Source organism: Pristiophorus japonicus, unplaced genomic scaffold (assembly GCF_044704955.1).
Source record: "Pristiophorus japonicus isolate sPriJap1 unplaced genomic scaffold, sPriJap1.hap1 HAP1_SCAFFOLD_2821, whole genome shotgun sequence".
Lineage (NCBI taxonomy): Eukaryota > Metazoa > Chordata > Chondrichthyes > Pristiophoridae > Pristiophorus > Pristiophorus japonicus.
The window spans coordinates 3,017-23,504 of record NW_027252584.1 but is presented as its reverse complement, the minus strand read 5'-3'; the positions used below and the strand labels follow the sequence as shown (position 1 = coordinate 23,504).

Below are 20,488 nucleotides of genomic sequence, written 5' to 3'. Positions count from 1 at the left end.
AGACCTGATTCTATGTACCTGAGGGAGACATGATTCTATGTACCTGTAGGAGACCTCTATCTATGTACCTGTAGGAGACCTGATTCTATGTACCTGTAGGAGACCTGTATCTATGTACCTCTAGGAGACCTGTATCTATGTACCTGTAGGAGACCTGATTCTATGTACCTGTAGGAGACCTGTATCTATGTACCTGTAGGAGACCTCTATCTATGTACCTGTAGGAGACCTGTACCTATGTACCTACAAGAGACCTCTATCTATGTACCTGTAGGAGACCTGTATCTATGTACCTACAGGAGACCTGTACCTATGTACCTACAGGAGACCTGTACCTATGTACGTGTAGGAGACCTCTATCTATGTACCTGTAGGAGACCTGTATCTATGTACCTGCAGGAGACCTGTATCTATGTACCTGTAGGAGACCTGTATCTATGTACCTGCAGGAGACCTGAACCTATGTACCTGCAGGAGACCTGTATCTATGTACCTGTATGAGACCTGTACCTATGTACCTGTAGGAGACCTGTACCTTTGTACCTGTAGGAGACCTGTACCTTTGTACCTGTAGGAGACCTGTACCTATGTACCTGTAGGAGACCTGTATCTATGTACCTGTAGGAGACCTGTACCTATGTACCTGTAGGAGACCTGTATCTATGTACCTGTAGGAGACCTGTATCTATGTACCTGTAGGAGACCTGTATCTATGTACCTGTAGGAGACCTGTATCTATGTACCTGTAGGAGACCTGTACCTATGTACCTGTAGGAGACCTGTATCTATGTACCTGTAGGAGACCTGTACCTTTGTACCTGTAGGAGACCTGTACCTATGTACCTGTAGGAGACCTGTATCTATACTGTAGGAGACCTGTATCTATGTACCTGTAGGAGACCTGTATCTATGTACCTGTAGGAGACCTGTATCTATGTACCTGTAGGAGACCTGTACCTATGTACCTGAGGGAGACCTGCACCTATGTACCTCTAGGAGACCTGTATCTATGTACCTGTAGGAGACCTGTACCTATGTACCTGTAGGAGACCTGTATCTATGTACCTGTAGGAGACCTGTACCTATGTACCTGTAGGAGACCTGCACCTATGTACCTGTAGGAGACCTGTATCTATGTACCTGTAGGAGACCTGTATCTATGTACCTGCAGGAGACCTGTATCTATGTACCTGCAGGAGACCTGTACCTACCTGAGGGAGACCTGTACCTATGCACCTGTAGGAGACCTATACCTATGTACCTGTCGGAGACCTGTACCTACCTGTAGGAGACCTGCTGGGTGCAGGGATTGTGGACTTGCACCACGAGGAAGACATGCTGAAAGTGAGATCGGATGGTTTTCGGAGTGAACGGGTCAGCTCCGGGCTCCTGGAAGACGATCGTGACTATATCGTTGCCGATGTGACGCTTTCGTAGAAGCTAGAATCACAAGAGAAGGAACAAGTACAAGAGAGTGAATGTTTACACACACTCACAAATTGCATACCCGAAAAGGACACAGAACACTCACGACAACTCAACCTCCAACTCCGATTCCTTAACATATTGCAAACTTTTCCTTCTCTGATCGGTAGAGTCACATATCAGTGGCATCAGCTGGTGCTCTGGAACAGCGAGCTTTACTGTGTGTCTGCCCTGGAGTGCAGACAGGGCAGACACTCATAGAGAACTGCCCTGGGAGTGTTTAATGGGACAGTGTAGAGGGAGCTTTACTCTGTATCTAACCCCGTGCTGTACCTGCCCTGGGAGTGTTTGATGGGACAGTGTAGAGGGAGCTTTACTCTGTGTCTAACCCCGTGCTGTACCTGCCCTGGGAGTGTTTAATGGGACAGTGTAGAGGGAGCTTTACTCTGTGTCTAACCCCGTGCTGTACCTGCCCTGGGAGTGTTTGATGGGACAGTGTAGAGGGAGCGTTACTCTGTGTCTAACCCCGTGCTGTACCTGCCCTGGGAGTGTTTGATAGGACAGTGTAGAGGGAGCTTTAGTCTGCATCTAACCTGTGGGAGTGTTTGATGGGACAGTGTAGAGGGAGCTTTACTCTGTATCTAACCTGTGCTGTACCTGCCCTGGTAGTGCTTGATGGGACAGTGTAGAGGGAGCTTTACTTTGTATCTAACCCCGTGCTGTACCTGACTGGGAGTGTTTGATGGGGACAGTGTAGAGGGAGCTTTACTCTGTATCTAACCTGTGCTATACCTGCCCTGGTAGTGCTTGATGGGACAGCGTAGAGGGAGCTTTACTCTGTATCTAACCCCGTGCTGTACCTGCCCTGGGAGTGTTTGATGGGGACAGTGTAGAGGGAGCTTTACTCTGTATCTAACCTGTGCTATACCTGCCCTGGTAGTGCTTGATGGGACAGCGTAGAGGGAGCTTACTCTGTATCTAACCTGTGCTGTACCTGCCCTGGTAGTGCTTGATGGGACAGCATAGAGGGAACTTACTCTGTATCTAACCCCGTGCTGTACCTGCCCTGGGAGTGTTTGATGGGACAGTGTAGAGGGAGCTTTACTCTGTATCTAACCCCGTGCTGTACCTGCCCTGGGAATGTTTGATGGGACAGTGTAGAGGGAGCTTTACTCTGCATCTAACCCGTGGGAGTGTTTGATGGGACAGCGTAGAGGGAGCTTTACTCTGTATCTAACACCGAACTGTACGTGCCCTGGGAGTGTTTGATGGGACACTGTAGAGGGAGCTTTACTCTGTATCTAACCCCGTGCTGTACCTGCCCTGGGAGTGTTTGATGGGACAGTGTAGAGTGAGCTTTACTCTGTATCTAACCTGTGCTGCATCTGCCCTGGTAGTGCTTGATGGGACAGTGTAGAGTGAGCTTTACTCTGTATCTAACCCCGTGCTGTACCTGCCCTGGGAGTGTTTGGTACTGACACTGGATGGAAGAGAAGTGGAGCATGATCTAATCCCCAGCAGACAAGCCCAGGTGGTACAGGAGTCATACAGTACCAGACATGAGTGAGTTGTCACCTTATACCCTGGCATGTTTGATAGCAAAAGACAGACAGAAGTGGTTTAATCTGACCACCGAAAGCAGTAACCGGTGGACCTTGCACAATAGGAGGGTGGGGTTCCGAAGGGAATAGGTACCAACCTGCTGGCTATTGTTGGCGGTGTATGGAAGCATAGTTGACACGTGGAACATGACCTCGTACTCCTGGTACGTGGTGTAGAGCGAATGAGTGCCCGTGGAGTCCGCTGTAAGAGGAGGAGAGGTTTTTGAGACCCCCGTTCCATTCTGCCCCTACTCTGCCCACCTCCCCCACCGAAGGTGTTGCCCACTTCCAGGTGTACACGTTTCCACAGAGACTAGCACCCCCCCGATACTTTGGCTAGCTGAGTGTTGGCATTAAGGCGGAGCCCACTCCTGCCCTCACCCACTGACAGAGGTGGCTCAGTGGGTAGCACTCTCGCCTCCGAGTCAGGAGGTCGTGGCTTCACGCCCCACTCCAGAGACTTAAGCCCCATAATCCAGGCCGACACGGAGTGCCAGCACCGAGGGAGTGCTGCACTGTCGGAAGTTATCGGTGAGACGTTAAACCGAGGTCCCTCCTGCCCTCTCAGGTGGACGTGAAAGATCCCATGGCCACTATTGGAAGAAAAGCAGAGGACTTCTCCCAGTATCCTGGCCAATATTTGTTCCTCAACCAACATCACTACAAACAGATGATCTGGGTCATTATCACATTGCTGCTTGTGGGAGCTTGCTGTGCACAAATTGGCAGTTCCCACATTACAACAGTGACTATACTCCAAAAGTACTTCATTAATTGTCATCACCATCATCAGAGGCAGTCCCTCGAAATGAGGATGACTTGCTTCTACGCCAAAAGGACGAATTCACAGGTGTTTCAATGAAGGACCCGAACTACATCCTGAAGGGTGGAAGATGCCTGTGCGGGAATTTTTTTTAACATGGGGTGGCCGTTGCACACCAGCCACCACACAGGCTTGACAGAGCCACGTCTTGGTCCAGTGGCAAAGGTTAACCAAGACGACTGGAGACCAGCTCTGCTGCACGGACCTAGTGCGCACACATATCGCAGTGCTGTGGGACGTCTGGAGGTCGTGAAAGGCGCTATAGAAATGAAGTATCTCTCACACACATCATTCGGGCTCCCTGGGCCTTCAGTGAATGGCCTCTGACTGACCTATTTCCACTCCCTGGGCCCAACGGGGTGGGGCTTGTGGAGCGACAACTTAAGGGGTTCCACAATTTTATTCTAACATAATCAAGGTGGCTTTGATAAATGGAGGAAGTAATCGCAACAGATGACTGCCGTTCTCTCATGGAGTGCAAGAGCAGAATTGGAAAGCAGGGAAGTTGTGTTGAACTTGTACAGAACCTCGGTTAGACCACACTTGGCGTACTGTGCACAGTTCTGGTCTCCATTTAACTAAAAGGATACAGGTGCAAAAACAGATTCACACGGATGATAGCAGAACTGAGCGGCTCTAACTATCAGCAAAGGCTGGACAGGCTGGGACTCTTTTCTCTAGAAATGAAACGGCTGAGAGGCGAACTGATAGAGGTCTTCAAAATTGATTGGGTAGACGTAGAGAAGCTGTTCCACTTGCGGAGCGAGACCAGGGGGCCATAAATATAAGACAGTCACTAATAAATCCAATGGGGGATTCAGGAGAAATGTGAATGGGGAACTCGCTGCCACAGGGAGGGGTTGAGGTGAATAGTATCGATGCATTTACGGGGAAGCTGGATAAACACATGAGGGAGAAAGGAATAGAAGGATATGGTGATGGGGTGAGATGGAGAGGGGTGGGAGGGAGCTGGTGTGGAGCATAAACCCCGGCACGGAGCGATGGGGCCGAACAGCCTGTGTCTGTGCCGTTAATTCGATGTAACCCTACCCCGAGTTTATTTAGAATTCGGGCTCATTGATTGACCACACATTTACACCAACCAACTGGTTTGTCAGGGGCCGCTCGAGAGTGCCAAGCGCATAGTGGGAGACTGGTATAGGCCCAGACCTGGTTGGGAATGGCAGGTTACCCATTGCCCGAAGGACACGGGAGGAACCAGTTAAGTCGTTACAACAAAATGGCAACTTCCGTGGGCTGCTTGCTCTGCCGCTCTCCAACAGTCATTGGAGAAACTGTTTCCTCTGGCAAATGGGTCACAGATTTCAAATAATTGGCAAAAAAACTAGAGCGGAAATGCGGATCAATTTTCTTCACCGAGTGTTAGGGTCTGGAACACAACAACAACAACTTGCATTTGTATAGCGCCTTTAACAGAGTGAAACATCCCAAGGCGCTTCAGAGGAGTATTGTGAGATTTTTTTTTTAATTGGACACCGAGCCGCAAAAGGAGAAATTAGGGCAGGTGACCAAAAGCTTGGTCAAAGAGGTAGGTTTTCAGGAGGAGAGAGAGGCGGAGAGGTTTCGGGAGGGAGTTCCAGAGCTTGGGGCCCAGGCAACAGAAGGCACGGCCACCAATAGTTGAGCAATTATAATCAGGGATGCTCAGGAGAGCAGAATTAGAGGAGCGCAGACATAGAAACATAGAAAATAGGTGCAGGAGTAGGCCATTCGGCCCTTCGAGCCTGCACCACCATTCAATATGATCATGGCTGATCATGCAACCTCAGTACCCCACCCCTGCCTTCTTTCCATACCCCCTGATCCCTATAGCTGTAAGGGCCACATCTAACTCTCTTTTGAATATATCCAACAAACTGGCCTCAACAACTTTCTGTGGCAGAGAATTCCACAGGTTCACCACTCTCTGGGTGAAAAAGTTTCTCCTCATCTTGGTCCTAAATAGCTTACCCCTTATCCTTAGACTGTGACCCCTGGTTCTGGACTTCCCCAACATCGGGAACATTCTTCCAGCATCTAACCTGTCCAGTCCCGTCAGAATTTTATAAGTTTCTTGAGATCCTATGAGATCTTGGGGGGTTTGTGGGGCTGGAGGGGATTACAGAGATAGGGAGGGGTGAGGCCATGGAGGGATTTGAAAACAAGGATGAGAATTTTGAAATTGAGGCGTGGCTTAACCGGGAGCCAATGTAGGTCAGCGAGAACAGGGGGTGATGGGTGAGCGGGACTTGGTGCGAGTTAGGACAAGGGGGCAGAGAGCACAGGGGGTGATGGGTGAGCGGGACTCGGTGCGAGTTAGGACATGGGGCAGCGAGCACAGGGGGTGACGGGTGTGCGGGACTCGGTGCGTGTTAGGACACGGACAGCGAGCACTGGGGGTGATGGATGAGAGGGACTCGGTGCGAGTTAGGACATGGGGCAGCGAGCACAGGGAGTGATGGGTGAGCGGGACTCGGTGCGAGTTAGGACACGGACAGCGAGCACTGGGGGTGATGGGTGAGAGGGACTCGGTGCGAGTTAGGACATGGGGCAGCGAGCACAGGGGGTGATGGGCGAGCGGGACTTGGTGCGAGTTAGGACATGGGGGCAGCGAGCACAGGGGGTGATGGGCGAGCGGGACTTGGTGCGAGTTAGGACACGGGGCAGTGAGCACAGTGGGTGATGGGTGAGTGGGACTCGGTACGAGTTAGGACACGGGGCAACGAGCATAGGGGGTGATGGGTGAGCGGGACTCGGTGCGAGTTAGGACATGGGGCAGCGAGCACAGGGGGTGATGGGTGAGCGGGACTCGGTGCGAGTTAGGACACGGGGCAGCGAGCATAGGGGGTGATGGGTGAGCGGGACTCGGTGAGAGTTAGAGTACAGAAGCCGAGTTTTGGATCACCTCTAGTTTACTTCGGGTAGAATGTGGGAGGCCAGTCAGGAGTGCGTTAGCATAGTCAAGTCTAGAGGTAGCAAAGGCATGGATGAGGGCTTCAGCAGCGGATGAGCTGAGACAAGGACAGGGACTACCTTAAAGGGCGGTGGAAACAGATTCCGTAGGAACTTTCAAAAGGCAATTAGACATGTACTTGAAGAGGGCGAATTTGCAGGGAAAAATCTGAGGTGAGGGACTAAATTGGACAACTCTTTCAAAAAGCTGGCACGGGCACATGGGCCAAATGGCCTTCTGTGCGGTAAGATTCCGTGAATTTCCGATTTTTCCGGGCGGCGGGATTTGAACTCACCAGCTCTGGACATATGACACCCCCCCCCCCACACCCCGATTCCCACCCACTGCTCCACACCACCCCGCACCCCCCCCCCCCACACCCGTCACACTGCGACCTACTCTTGTTGTCCAGCTGCGCTCGATATTTCTCAAAGCCCTTCAGCCTGACCCGCTGGCCCAGGAGGTCGAGGAACTCTTCGAAGGCGGGACCCGCAATTTCGTTGTTGTACATCTCCTCCTCCGTGCTCTGCCCTGCCTTACAGTACATGACCCCCACCTTCCGCTGGAACGTTAGCTGCGGGATAAAGGAACACAAAAGACACGCATTAAACAACGCAAACCTCACACAACAGGAGGCTCCTAGCAGGGCTCCCAATAATGGCGAGCCTGAGGAAAATAAAACACTTCCTATCCACCTGTGACCTTTATTGCTGGGAGCACAGATTCAATAGCTCTTTCAAAGAGCTGACACAAACATGTTTGGCCGAATGGCCAGCTTCTGTGCTGCGTCATTCAATGTTGGATGAGGACAGGATTGAGCTCACCTGTAATGCATTCCAGGAGTGAATGTCCTGCCCACACTCCCTGTCTGGGCTAACTGGGTCAGTACCCATGGAACCCATACCCCAGTGAGAGTCGGTGTGTGTGGGACCCGTACCCCAGTGAGAGTCAGTGTGTGTGGGACCCATACCCCAGTGAGAGTCAGTGTGTGTGGTACCCGTACCCCAGTGAGAGTCAGTGTGTGTGGGACCCGTACCCCAGTGAGAGTCAGTGTGTGTGGGACCCGTACCCCAGTGAGAGTCAGTGTGTGTGGGACCTGTACCCCAGTGAGAGTCAGTGTGTGTGGGACCCATACCCCAGTGAGAGTCGGTGTGTGTGGGACCCTTACCCCAGTGAGAGTCAGTGTATGTGGGACCTGTACCCCAGTGAGAGTCTGTGTGTGTGGGACCTGTACCCCAGTGAGAGTCGGTGTGTGTGGGACCCGTACCCCAGTGAGAGTCAGTGTGTGTGGGACCCGTACCCCAGTGAGAGTCAGTGTGTGTGGGACCCGTACCCCAGTGAGAGTCAGTGTGTGTGGGACCCGTACCCCAGTGAGAGTCAGTGTGTGTGGGACCTGTACCCCAGTGAGAGTCAGTGTGTGTGGGACCCATACCCCAGTGAGAGTCAGTTCCTTCAGTCAGTGGGGGCATGAATAGAAAAATAGTTTCCTTTAAAAAGAATGCCTCATTTGTGAGTGGATCTAGCAAAGCCCAGATTGTGTTCCTCTAAAGCTGTAATCATGTCACTCTCCTTGCTCTGAATAATTAATTAGACATTTCATAAAGTCAGTCAGTGCTTCGAATCAGAGGTCCTGTTAAATGTATTCATCATTCACTTTCCTTCACATTCCAGCCCAGTAATTTAACAGGCAGAACTCCCCAAGGTCTCAGCATCTCATCTCTACTGACTAGACCAGAGCAAGAGAAGGATGGAGAGAGAGAGAGGGCAGCAAGGATTGGGGGTTGGGCAGAGGGAGAGGGGGAGTGAACGAGAGAGAAAGCGAGAGGGGGAGTGAGAAGGGGATCAAGAGGAAGACAGACGGACAGCAGGAGAGAGATAGACAGACAGAGGAAGAGAGACAGACAAATAGAGGGAGAGAGAGACACAGGCAGAGAGAGGGACAGACAGACAGAGGGAGAGATATAGACAGACAGAAAGAAGGACAGAGGGAGAGAGACAGACAGACAGGAGAGGGAGAGAAAGAGATAGACAGAGGAAGAGAGATAGACAGAGGGAGAAAGAAACAGACAGAGGAAGAGAGAGACAGACAAATAGAGGGAGAGAGAGAGGCAGACAGACAGAGGGACAGAGAGAGGCAGACAGACAGAGGGAGAAAGAGATGGAGATAGACAGAGGGAAAAAGAGACAGACAGAGGAAGGGAGAGACAGACAAATAGAGGGAGAGAGAGAGGCAGACAGATAGAGGCACAGAGAGAGGCAGACAGACAGAGGGAGAGGGAAAGAGAGAGAGACATACAGAGGGAGAGAAAGAGGGAATGAGGGGAGAGAGAGACACATAGGAGAGCACAAGCTGGGATATGTTTGAGGGGGTGGGCACTGATAATTTTGCTGAATGCATTTTGGGTGGGATTCACGCTCACACACAGAAACATGGAAATACACACAGATACACAGTCAGTCTCGTGCACACACTCGTGTCACTCACACAGTCACCGAACTCTGGCGGATATTGCCTGCATTACTCCCAACCCTCGCTGAGATCAGCCCAGGCTGGAAATGGAACCCAGAACCTCCCCCCGTCTCCGTGACCCCGAGGCGGGCTGTGTTTACCCGCCGAGCCAGGCCTTGCCATTTAAAGATACATCAATAATGAATTTTATTTGTTTTTCCCCCCCTGTGCACCGTGTCAATTATTGATGATGTTTGCTTTATCTGTCACCTTGTGAGACTGGAACCCCCCCCCCCCCGTCACACAGCACGTGTGGTATCACAGGGATATTCCAGCCCGTGAGAAGCCAGCCTCGTGCCCGCCCTTCCAAAGGCTGGCAGATAGCTCACTGAGTTTAGCTGGCAGTAACTGAGGCACACAGCCCAGGAAGGAGTGACATCGATCCCCTCGCTGTGCTGTGGTTGCTGCCCTAAGCACAACGTACATGTACAGGAGACACACACGGGCCCGCTGTGTGTGCTGTACATGTACAGGAGCTGACACTGAGACACACACAGGTTGTACAGTACTAGACGGGAGTGAATCGTTCATTCCCTTTTACCCGATGTGTATTGTACATGTACAGGAGATACTGTAAGGGCTCCTAAGGATGAGAGTGTCTCTTTAAAAGTGATCCTGCAGGTTAGAGTGTCTCTGAAAGGGATCCTGAAGGTGAGCGTGTCCCTTTAAAAGGGAGTCCTGAGGGTGGGAGTGTCTCTTTAAAAGGGGTCCTGGGGGTGGGAGTGTCTCTATAAAAGGGGTTCCAGAGGGTGGGAGTGTCTCTTTAACAGGGGGTCCTTAGGGTGGGAGTGTCTCTTTAAAAGGGGGTCCTTAGGGTGGGAGTGTCTCTTTAAAAGGGGGTCCAGAGAGTGGGAGTGTCTCTTTAAAAGGGGGTCCTTAGGGTGGGAGTGTCTCTTTAAAAGGGGGTCCAGAGGGTGGGAGTGTCTCTTTAAAAGGGGTGAGGCAGCATGCTGACCCCAGAGTGACCCCATCCCGTCGGGAACCTCTGCGCGGGTGAACGCGGACTGAATGACGCGGAGGAACCGGGCGGGCGGGAACCTCCGAGGCCTACCCCTTGCTCGTCAAGCTTCAGCAGCATGTCCGGGACCTTGGGCGAGTTGGAGGCCAGATGCAGGCAGTGAATGTTCAGCCCCGGCACCACGTATTCCAGAAGCTTCTTCGGCGGGATGCCCCTCTGCGCGCCGTGACGGACCGACGAGGGAAAGGCCTCCTCCAGGATCGACGCGCGCAGCGTCCGGAGCTGTGGGCACAAAGCACGGCTTTTACGTCGCGACATTTCCACTCTGTACACATCGTGGCCTAGCCTTGCCACTCGCTCGAGGGCTTCCTTCCGCCGCGATTCCACCGACACCGGAGCAAAAAGATGGCGGAATTTTGAGCGCCACTCATTCCCCGCGATCTGTTGCGCTGCTTTTAAAAACGGCACGTTAGAAGCCGGCCCTCTCTCACAAAACCTGCCACGGCCCCAGCGTGAATTCATCACCATGGCGATTTTCCACGTCCTTCCAACAGGCTCCAAATATTTTGCTGGATCTCTTGGGCGCGAGGACACTAATACGCACCTTTTGGAAAAGTTTTGAATGAATCTTTTTAAAACATTTACTAAGGAACCAACTACTGTATCCCGAGCTAACTCGAACATGGTTGTGTATCTCTTTTAAAAGTCATTTAAAAATCAGGGTTACTCACAGGTGGTGGGGAACACTGTGATTCAAAACGCTTATTTTCTTTGTGCAAAGCCCGATTTCAGCTGCATCAATCAAACTGCACCAAGTTACCACTATTAAATAGAGCAAGGGATATTTTTAAATGCAATATTTTTCTGAAAATTGCGTTTTAAAACGCCGCCCGATTCAGACTTTGCGTTCGGCGAAACGCACGAGTTTGAGCGGAAACACGGGGAGAAAAACACTTTTCAAAAGGGGCGCGATTCGTGCCGGAATCGCTAATTTCTCCCAAAGCAGAAACTCTACCCCTTTACATATATACTCTTGTATGTTTCCTACATTACACTTACAAAAGTACTTCTTTGTCTGTAAAGCGCTTTGGGACGTCCTGAGGCACTATCTAAATGCAAGTTCTTTCTTATAACTCGTGCCTTAAAACCCAGGAGTCCATCAGCGTTGTTTTATGGCCTTGTCAACTCTAGGTGCTGCTTACTTTTAAGGTCTTGGGAATCTGACGCCCCCAAATCCCTCTGCTCCTCACATTCACATTCACCCATTCAAAGTCTAATCATGACTTTGGTTTTACGTACCGTTTTCTCCTGTAGGGCTTCGTAGCGGTAAAGGTAGCTTCGATAATGGAGTTGTGGGTTTAAATCCCACCATATCAAGTGGTGAGATTGAATGCAATAAATATTCGAATACTGGATTAGTACAGCGCCTTTAACGTAGCAAAATATCCCAAGGCGCTTTACAGGAGCATTATCAAAGACCATTTGACACCGAGCCACATAGGGAGATATTAGGGACCAGTGTCCAGTAGCTTGGCCAAAGAGGTCGGTTTTAAGGAGCGTATTAAAGGAGGAGAGAGAGGCGGAGAGGTTTAGGGAGGGAGTTCCAGAGCTTGGGGCCCAGGCAGCTGAAGGCACGGCCGCCGATGGTGGAACGATGGAAATCGAGGAATGCACAAGAGGCCAGAATTGGAGGAGCGCAGACATCTCGGAGGGTTGTAGGGCTGGAGGAGGTTACGTACCTAGGGGTCAAATGCATAATACTTGACTGACTCCCCCCCCCCCGCCGCCCCAGTCATTTCCTCCATTCCACGATGAAGTTCCCCAACTCCATTCACCGATGGTTGAGTTTGCGTACCTCTGTGGTCCTGACAATGATCCTGTAGTTATACTGCGAGCTGCTCCCTGCGTCCTTGTCCTTGTCTTCCCGTCTCAGGCTGACTGCCACTGGGCCGAGGCTCTCGTCTATTCCAAAGAAGTTCTGATGCTCTGTAGAAACCAAGGGAGTATGGTCAGTGTTAGGGGGAAAGGGGGGGGGGAGCGTCCATGAATATTGCGTCCAACAGAATCGAGACTGGATTTTTTTCTATCAACTCAGTGAGAAAAGAAAGGAGGATGCACCACCGATGTTCAGCCAGTGGACGTCACTAGCATCTGTTGGAAAGACTACCGTAACATCGCAGGAAAGGCTCACCAATCCACAAAATGGCCCCCAGAGGGCATCACGCCGCCCTGTTGCGCCCCCTCTCTCGCTGGGTATGAAAAGTTGGGAGGAGGCTGCCAATGCCTCCGGTATTTCACCCAAGGGGGTGATTCTTTGTTGAAGAGCCGAGAAACCAGGCTATTCGAATGTTAGGTGGGTCCTAGCCATCCAAGGTTAAGCACATCCTAGCCCGACCTTATCCCCTAATATTCCCAAAACATGTGGAACTTTCCATTGGAGGAGGGGCCACCAAAAGGCTGAGATCAGGCGAAAGTGAAGAAACAAACAGGATGTGGGACCTCCCTAGTTTATGTGGCATGGTAGCCCCCCCGGCCATGGACATGAACGCACGCAGTGGAATAGCCCGATGACGCTCCTGCATGAAAGTAACTGCATGGGCGCAAAGAGCAGAGAGTTGCCTGTGCGAGAGTTCATTTTGTGGATTGGAGACTGGGGGCCATTTTGTGGATTGGAGACTGGGGGCCATTTTGTGGATTGGAGACTGGGGGCCATTTTGTGGATTGGAGACTGGGGGCCATTTTGTGGATTGGAGACTGGGGGCCATTTCGTGCAGTGGAGACTGGAGGTAATATTCTGCAAAAGCACAGCTTTTTGACTCTTAAAGAAAAATACACCTTCGGAATGTGCCCGGTTTCCAACTTTCAACGTTATCCCCTCCCGAAAGCCAGACTTGTCTGTGTCAATAGATGGCCGCCCAGATGCGAGAAAGCGGGTGCACGGAGAGAAGCGTGGATCTGAATATTGGAGAGAGGGACAGCGGGGGATCAAAACACCCGACAGCCCTTTGCAGTTCCACTAAGCCTTGCACTCAAGATGGCCGACTCCAGAGCACGGGCCTTTGGTTGCTAGGCGCCCGCCACAGCCTGACCACAACATCCTCTGCTGGGACACGTGATCCGGGGGCACAGATTGAAGGCCGTGCCAGAGCGTTGTGTGAGAGAAGCTGCTTGCAACACGGACAGGAAACAAACCGTGTCACGTAACCGCACAGGGGAAGGAAGCACAACAGGTTTCTGAGGTGCCTGCAGGATAAACGGTCGAAGTTAAACAAAGGAGTCTCCTCCAGTCCCAGCTCTACGCAGATCCCTACCGCGCTTCCAATTGCGATCTTCCTCGCATGTTCTCTCCAACAGAGTGGGCTTGCTTTCCTCTCAGAAACTCTTGTGGGGTTCCATAACGGCTCAAAGAATGAATCCCTCTACACTGTCCCATCAAACACTCCCAGGGAAGGTACAGGGGGTTAGATACAGAGTAAAGCTCCCTCTACACTGTCCCATCAAACACTCCCAGGGCAGGTACAGGGGGGTTAGATACAGAGTAAAGCTCCCTCTACACTGTCCCATCAAACACTCCCAGGGCAGGTACAGGGGGTTAGATACAGAGTAAAGCTCCCTCTACACTGTCCCATCAAACACTCCCAGGGCAGGTACAGGGGGTTAGATACAGAGTAAAGCTCCCTCTACACCGTCCCATCAAACACTCCCAGGGAAGGTACAGGGGGTTAGATACAGAGTAAAGCTCCCTCTACACTGTCCCATCAAACACTCCCAGGGCAGGTACAGGGGGTTAGATACAGAGTAAAGCTCCCTCTACACTGTCCCATCAAACACTCCCAGGGCAGGTACAGGGAGTTAGATACAGAGTAAAGCTCCCTATACACTGTCCAATCAAACACTCCCAGGGCAGGTACAGCACGGGGTTAGATACAGAGTAAAGCTCCCTCTACACTGTCCCATCACACACTCCCAGGGCAGGTACAGGGGGTTAGATACAGAGTAAAGCTCCCTCTACACTGTCCCATCAAACACTCCCAGGGCAGGTACAGCACGGGGTTAGATACAGAGTAAAGCTCCCTCTACACTGTCCCATCAAACACTCCCAGGGCAGGTACAGGGGGTTAGATACAGAGTAAAGCTCCCTCTACACTGTCCCATCAAACACTCCCAGGGCAGGTACAGCACGGGGTTAGACTCAGGGTGAAGCCGTCACTCTCGCACCATTACCTTTGCCGCTGAAGTACTTGCGGAAGTAGTTGGCCCCCAGGTCGGCGTGCTCGACGAAGTACGTGGCCTTTCCCTGCCGGGCCAGGTGGCTCTCGCGGGGCTCCTCCAGCACCGACACGGCGGCGTTGGGGCAGCGGCTGGCGTAGCGCGGCTCCGCCTCGCCCCCCACCTCGTTGCGGAAGTGCGGGCAGCTGAGGACCAGCTGGGTGTCCTTGCCGTCGCCCTGGTCCCCGGCCCCGCCCACCGCCGGCGGCCCGGCCCCAGCCGGCGGGTGCTGAAGCTCCTCGGCGCTGCCGCCGTCCCCGGGGGAGGCGGGCCGCGCCGGGAGCTGGGAGGCGGCCGAGGCCCCGGTGATGATGTTCTTGCGGCGGCCGGCGCTGTCCCGGTTGGAGACGGCGCGGCGCAGGTCGAAGAGGATGCTCTGGACGTCATAGTGGACCAGGTTCTTGGCGCTGGCCCGCGGGCGGCCGGCCTCCTCCTGGCCGCCGGCCGGGGGCGGCGAGCGGGGGCTCTCCGGATCGCTCCGCTGCGTCTTGAGCTTGCGGAAGACTGAGGCCTCGGCGGCGGGCTCGGCCAGGGGCTTGGGCCGGGCCTTGGCCTCCTTCTCCGCCGGCCCCGGGCTCTCGGACAGCCCGAGCAGCAAGTAGGGGTCGCGGAACCGCGGGGCGCTGGCGAGCTCCGGCGCCGCCTGCCCGGGCTCAGCCTCCCCCACCCCGCACCGCGCCGGCGGCCGCTCGATGGAGGAGGCGCTGCCGTACTCCCGGTGCAGGGAGGCCCCGGTGACGGGGTGCACAGCTCGCTGGTCCGACCCCGGCCCACCGCCGCCGCTGTCCGTGATGGTCACCTCGCTGTTGCTGCGCTGGATGGAAGGGTTGCGGCCCTGCACCGCCATCTTGGCCGCCATCTTGGCCTCGTGCAGCTCCTCCTCCTCCTGCTCCTCCTCCTCCACCACCGCCGCGTTGCTCCGGATGCTTGGGGCTTCATATTCCGGCCACGCAGCCCCCTTCTCCTCCCGGCCAGCCCCGTCCTCCAGCGACTCCCGCCGGGGAGGCCATTCCGAGATCCTGGCCCGCACCGTGGTCCCCGCCGGCTCCGGGGCCGGCCGCGCGGCCTTGGCTTCAAAATTCACCGCCGACAGCAGTGGCCGGGGGTTGTTGCGCTTGAACTTGCGGAAGAAAAAATCGTCTGACTGCATGTCCCGTCAGCCCGCCCACGTCCCCCCCCCCCCTTCCACACACGGGATCCTCCCACGCGGGCGACGCCGTCACTGGCTGGAGAGCGTCGGAGGTCGTCGAGCGCAAGCCTTGATTGGCCGGGCAAAGGCGATGAGCATCTCGCCACCTCCCGCTCAGTCTGTCGGCTCGGCGCGGGGCCCTCTCGTCCTCAGGACACTCACTCCCTGCATCCCAGGCGGCACCGGATCTCCGAGGGGCCTGGGGCCATCACGGGGTGGGAAGCAACACAGGTACCAGCCGAGTCGAGTGCAAAGGTCGAAGGTCGGTCCGAGGGGCTAAAGGGGCCCCCCCACAGTTCTTGAGCTGCAACAGCTACCGTCTCACTTCAGGCATTTTCAGCCTGGCATTTCCAACCTGGCTCCAGTCAGTGCTGGCCCTTGGGTGTCAATCTTCGCATAGCCAAAGGTCAACGCAGAGACGACCTAGAGAAAAGCAAGAAACAGGCACACGGTTAGACACAGAGTAAGGCTTCCTCTACACTATCCCATCAAACACTCCCAGGGCAGGTACAGCACGGGGTTAGATAGAGTAAAGCTCCCTCTACACTGTCTCATCAAACACTCCCAGGGCAGGTACAGCACGGGGTTAGATACAGAGTAAAGCTCCCTCTACACTGTCCCATCAAACACTCCCACAGTAGGTACAGCACGGGGTTAGATACAGAGTAAAGCTTATTCTACACTGTACCATCAAACACTCCCAGGGCAGGTACAGGGGGTTAGATACAGAGTAAAGCTCCCTCTACACTGTCACATCAAACACTCCCAGGGCTGGTACAGCACGGGGTTAGATACAGAGTAAAGCTTCCTATATACTGTCCTATCAAACACTCCCACAGTAGGTACAGGGGGTTAGATACAGAGTAAACCTCCCTCTATACTGTCCCATCAAACACTCCCAGGGCAGGTACAGGGGGTTAGATACAGAGTAAAGCTCCCTCTACACTGTCCCATCAAACACTCTCAGGGCAGGTACAGCACGGGGTTAGATACAGAGTAAAGCTCCCTCTACACTGTCCCATCAAACACTCCCAGGGCAGTACAGCACGGGTTAGATACAGAGTAAAGCTCCCTCTACACTGTCCCATCAAACACTCCCAGGGCAGGTACAGGGGGTTAGATACAGAGTAAAGCTCCCTCTACACTGTCCCATCAAACACTCCCAGGGCAGGTACAGGGGGTTAGATACAGAGTAAAGCTCCCTCTACACTGTCCCATCAAACACTCTCAGGGCAGGTACAGCACGGGATTAGATACAGAGTAAAGCTCCCTCTACACTGTCCCATCAAACACTCCCAGGGCAGTACAGCACGGGTTAGATACAGAGTAAAGCTCCCTCTACACTGTCCCATCAAACACTCCCAGGGCAGTACAGCACGGGTTAGATACAGAGTAAAGCTCCCTCTACACTGTCCCATCAAACACTCCCAGGGCAGGTACAGGGGGTTAGATACAGAGTAAAGCTCCCTCTACACTGTCCCATCAAACACTCCCAGGGCAGGTACAGGGAGTTAGATACAGAGTAAAGCTCCCTCTACACTGTCCCATCAAACACTCTCAGGGCAGGTACAGCACGGGATTAGATACAGAGTAAAGCTCCCTCTACACTGTCCCATCAAACACTCCCAGGGCAGTACAGCACGGGTTAGATACAGAGTAAAGCTCCCTCTACACTGTCCCATCAAACACTCCCAGGGCAGGTACAGGGGGTTAGATACAGAGTAAAGCTTACTCTACAATGTCCCATCAAACACTCCCAGGGCAGGTACAGGGGGTTAGATACAGAGTAAAGCTTACTCTACAATGTCCCATCAAACACTCCCAGAGCAGGTACAGCACGGGTTAGATACAGAGTAAAGCTTACTCTACACCGCACCCAAACCCAACCCCAAAAGAGGCCCCCTACGGTATTAAGGAGACATTTCCATCGTGTGGCCACCTTGAACAACAATTTTTAGTGTTGTCGGAGACACAGCAATGAGACTGACCCAGGAAGTGTCAGTCAGGAGAGCAGTGGAGGGCGTGCCCATTCCCCACGCCCCACCTCCCCTCATCAGTCTGAACTGCTGCAAAAACCTGACTTGACAGAAAGACGGAGCTACTGTGGACTGAGTCAGAAACTGGAGGGAGGGAGGGAGGGAGGGTGGGTGTGTGGTGGGGTAAACCAATGTGGCCTCTGTAAGTGGCTCCTCCCCTCAGTGAAGTGGCCTGGGGACCTGGGGACAGGGCTGGCGGTCGAATGAGATTTGCTGTGTTTCATTTGGTTTCCAACATGTTTTTAAAATGAATAGCAACCTCAATCAACATCAAAGAAACAGATGATCGGGTCATTATCACATTGCTGTGTGTGGGAGCTTGCTGTGCGCAAATTGTCTGCTGCCTTTCTCACATTACAACAGTGACTACGCTCCAAAAGTACTTCATTGGCTGTAAAGCGCTTTGAGACGTCCGGTGGTCGTGAAAGGCGCTCTATAAATGCAAGTCTTTCTTTCTTAACTGGACGTTGGTCGGGAGGAGAAGTATTTTGGACCGGAATAAAAATTTCCCCTTTGACTTGTCTTCCCCTTTAATTGTGAAACAAATGTTTCAAAGCGAAGAGAAGCATGGAAATAGAACTGGAAGTTTCTGTTAGCGAACCTGGTGCAAACATGTTCTCAGGGGCCTTTGAATAATTGAGAGGCCTGTGGGACTGCAAAGGCCTGTCCTGTCCTTATTTTACTGCACTTAGTGGTCACCAGGGACCCTATAGATACACCAACTGGATGGTCGTCTTTCCAACAACTCACACCACCAGTTGGGATGGGACTAATGCACAGCGAGAGGTGCTCCACTTGTTAAAGTTGATGTTGTGTTGCTATGGGAAGAGATTGCTGGGTTTAGTCAGACTCCCCTCACTTCCATCCCCCATAATCTGGATCAAAAACCCCTCTTCCCCCCCCCCCCCCCGCCCTCCCCAAGCAAGCGTCTGCACCTTCGGGGGAGAGGGGCGGCAGCACAAACAAGAGGCAGCCTAGGCCTCAGGAGTGAGAGTGGGCCAAGGCGGGAGGGGGCGGCCATTTTGAAGAGGGTCAAAGGGCAGGGAGAAGCGTCTGCAGCTCAGGGCTATAAACTGGCGGGGAGAGAATATACAAGAACAATTTGCATTTATACGGAACCTTTAACTTAGTAAAATGTCCCCAAACCGCCTCACAGGGGAGTAAATCGACCAAATGGTTACAGAAGGAGATACGAGATAGGTTTTAAGGAGCGTCTTCAAAAGGAGAAGTGAGAGGCGGAGAGGGAGGGAATTCCAGAGCTCGGGGCCCAGGCAGCTGAAGGCCCGGCCGCCAATGGGGGAGCGATGGGAATCGGGGAGGCCAGAATTGGAGGGGCGAGAGAGGAGACGAGGCGGAACGAGCGGACAGAGGGGTCTTGGACGGGTCGAGAGAAACGATAAATAAAGGGGAATAGAAGTGAGGGGCATAGCCCAAATTGAGGAGCAACCACGTGGATTTTTGCTCGAGACTGATGAGTCAGATCCCTGCACACAGACGGAACTCTGAACCGACAAGCAAACACGGAGCGAGGCTGTTAAGGTGCCCGTGTCCTCTCTGTGCTGTGTCCAGCAGGCTGAACCCTCTCGCTTTTCACTCTGCGGCAGATGGCACCTCTCGAGGAGTTAAATAATTCATTCAACAGCCGCGGCGTGATTCGAAACATTCATTAGCATTAATTAAACAGAGTTTCCCTGTAACCCTTGGTCCCTGGGCACTCAATGTTTAATCAGATCAGAGCTCTTGACCGATCTGTCAGCTCGCTGAACTGCATCCCCCCCCTCCTCTCCCCCGGCTTAAAACCACCTGACCCAAACCGGCTGCCGTTACGTAGCCAGCTTTAGAACCATGCAGGGCTTGCCTCTTAAGGCAAGGGCAGTACACAGGGTGGGGGAACAGCAAAGGCAGACAGGAACATTGGCCGACTCTTCAGGTGAGACCAGACCTTTACCGTTCCTTCTTAGCCCAGACCAAGGCAGTTCAGCAGCGAGCTGCGCCCCTCCGCCGCTCTCCCTGGCTGTTCGACCATCTGCGGCCGTCGCCCAGCTCTCACCGAGGGTGCGGGAGCGAGAGCCGACTGAGAGAGGGTTTGCCACCGGTTGACGCCCAGGCCTCCCTGGGGAATTTGTCAAAGCGCACTTGGCGTTACCGGTTCTCCTCTCCTGAAAGAGCTGGGCCCACAGGCACACGGGAGCCCGCGGCACAAGCTCGGAGACGGCGCGCTATTCGACTACGGGGGCAGCGCGGCCACACCCCGACAGCGCCCTCGCTCGCCCGCATTTCCCGGCAGGAGCAGGACCTCGGGCCGACCTTTGCTCTCAGCGGCGCTGATGGTCAACCCTCATGCTTCCCCCACTGCCATGTTGGCCGAGATAGGTAACTCGGCGTTGCAGTAAAAAAAAAATCGAACTCGGCACTTTCCTAGTCTGCATGACTGGGCGGGATTGGCGGGCGCACTGAGCCATCAAAGGGGCTTGTCAATACGGTTCAGCTACCATGACATTAACAGCAAGACTCAGCCTCAGACTGGAATAACCGGGGTACAGGAGCACCGTGGATATGTTACTGGACCTGTAATCCACAGGCCTGGACTTGCGATCCATGAGACAACGAGTTCAAATCCCACCACGGTAGCTGGGGAATTTAAATTCAGTTCGTAAACCTGGAATAAAAAGCTAGTATTAGTAATGGTGACCACGAAACTACCGGATTGTCGGAAAAACCCATC

General features: G+C 53.3%; 1 protein-coding gene across 1 annotated transcript; it reads right to left on the bottom strand.

Moving 5' to 3' along the window:
- Positions 1-1,282: 1,282 nt before the first annotated feature.
- On the bottom strand, positions 1,283-15,694 carry LOC139247825 (signal-induced proliferation-associated 1-like protein 2; the record flags this gene model as incomplete). Its single annotated transcript, XM_070871788.1, has 6 exons — positions 14,494-15,694; positions 12,125-12,255; positions 10,363-10,551; positions 7,202-7,376; positions 3,125-3,228; positions 1,283-1,440 (listed from the first exon to the last, which is right to left on the bottom strand). Coding segments are annotated over exons 1-6 (1,952 nt in total), but the record flags the coding sequence as incomplete, so codon positions are not given.
- Positions 15,695-20,488: the final 4,794 nt, after the last annotated feature.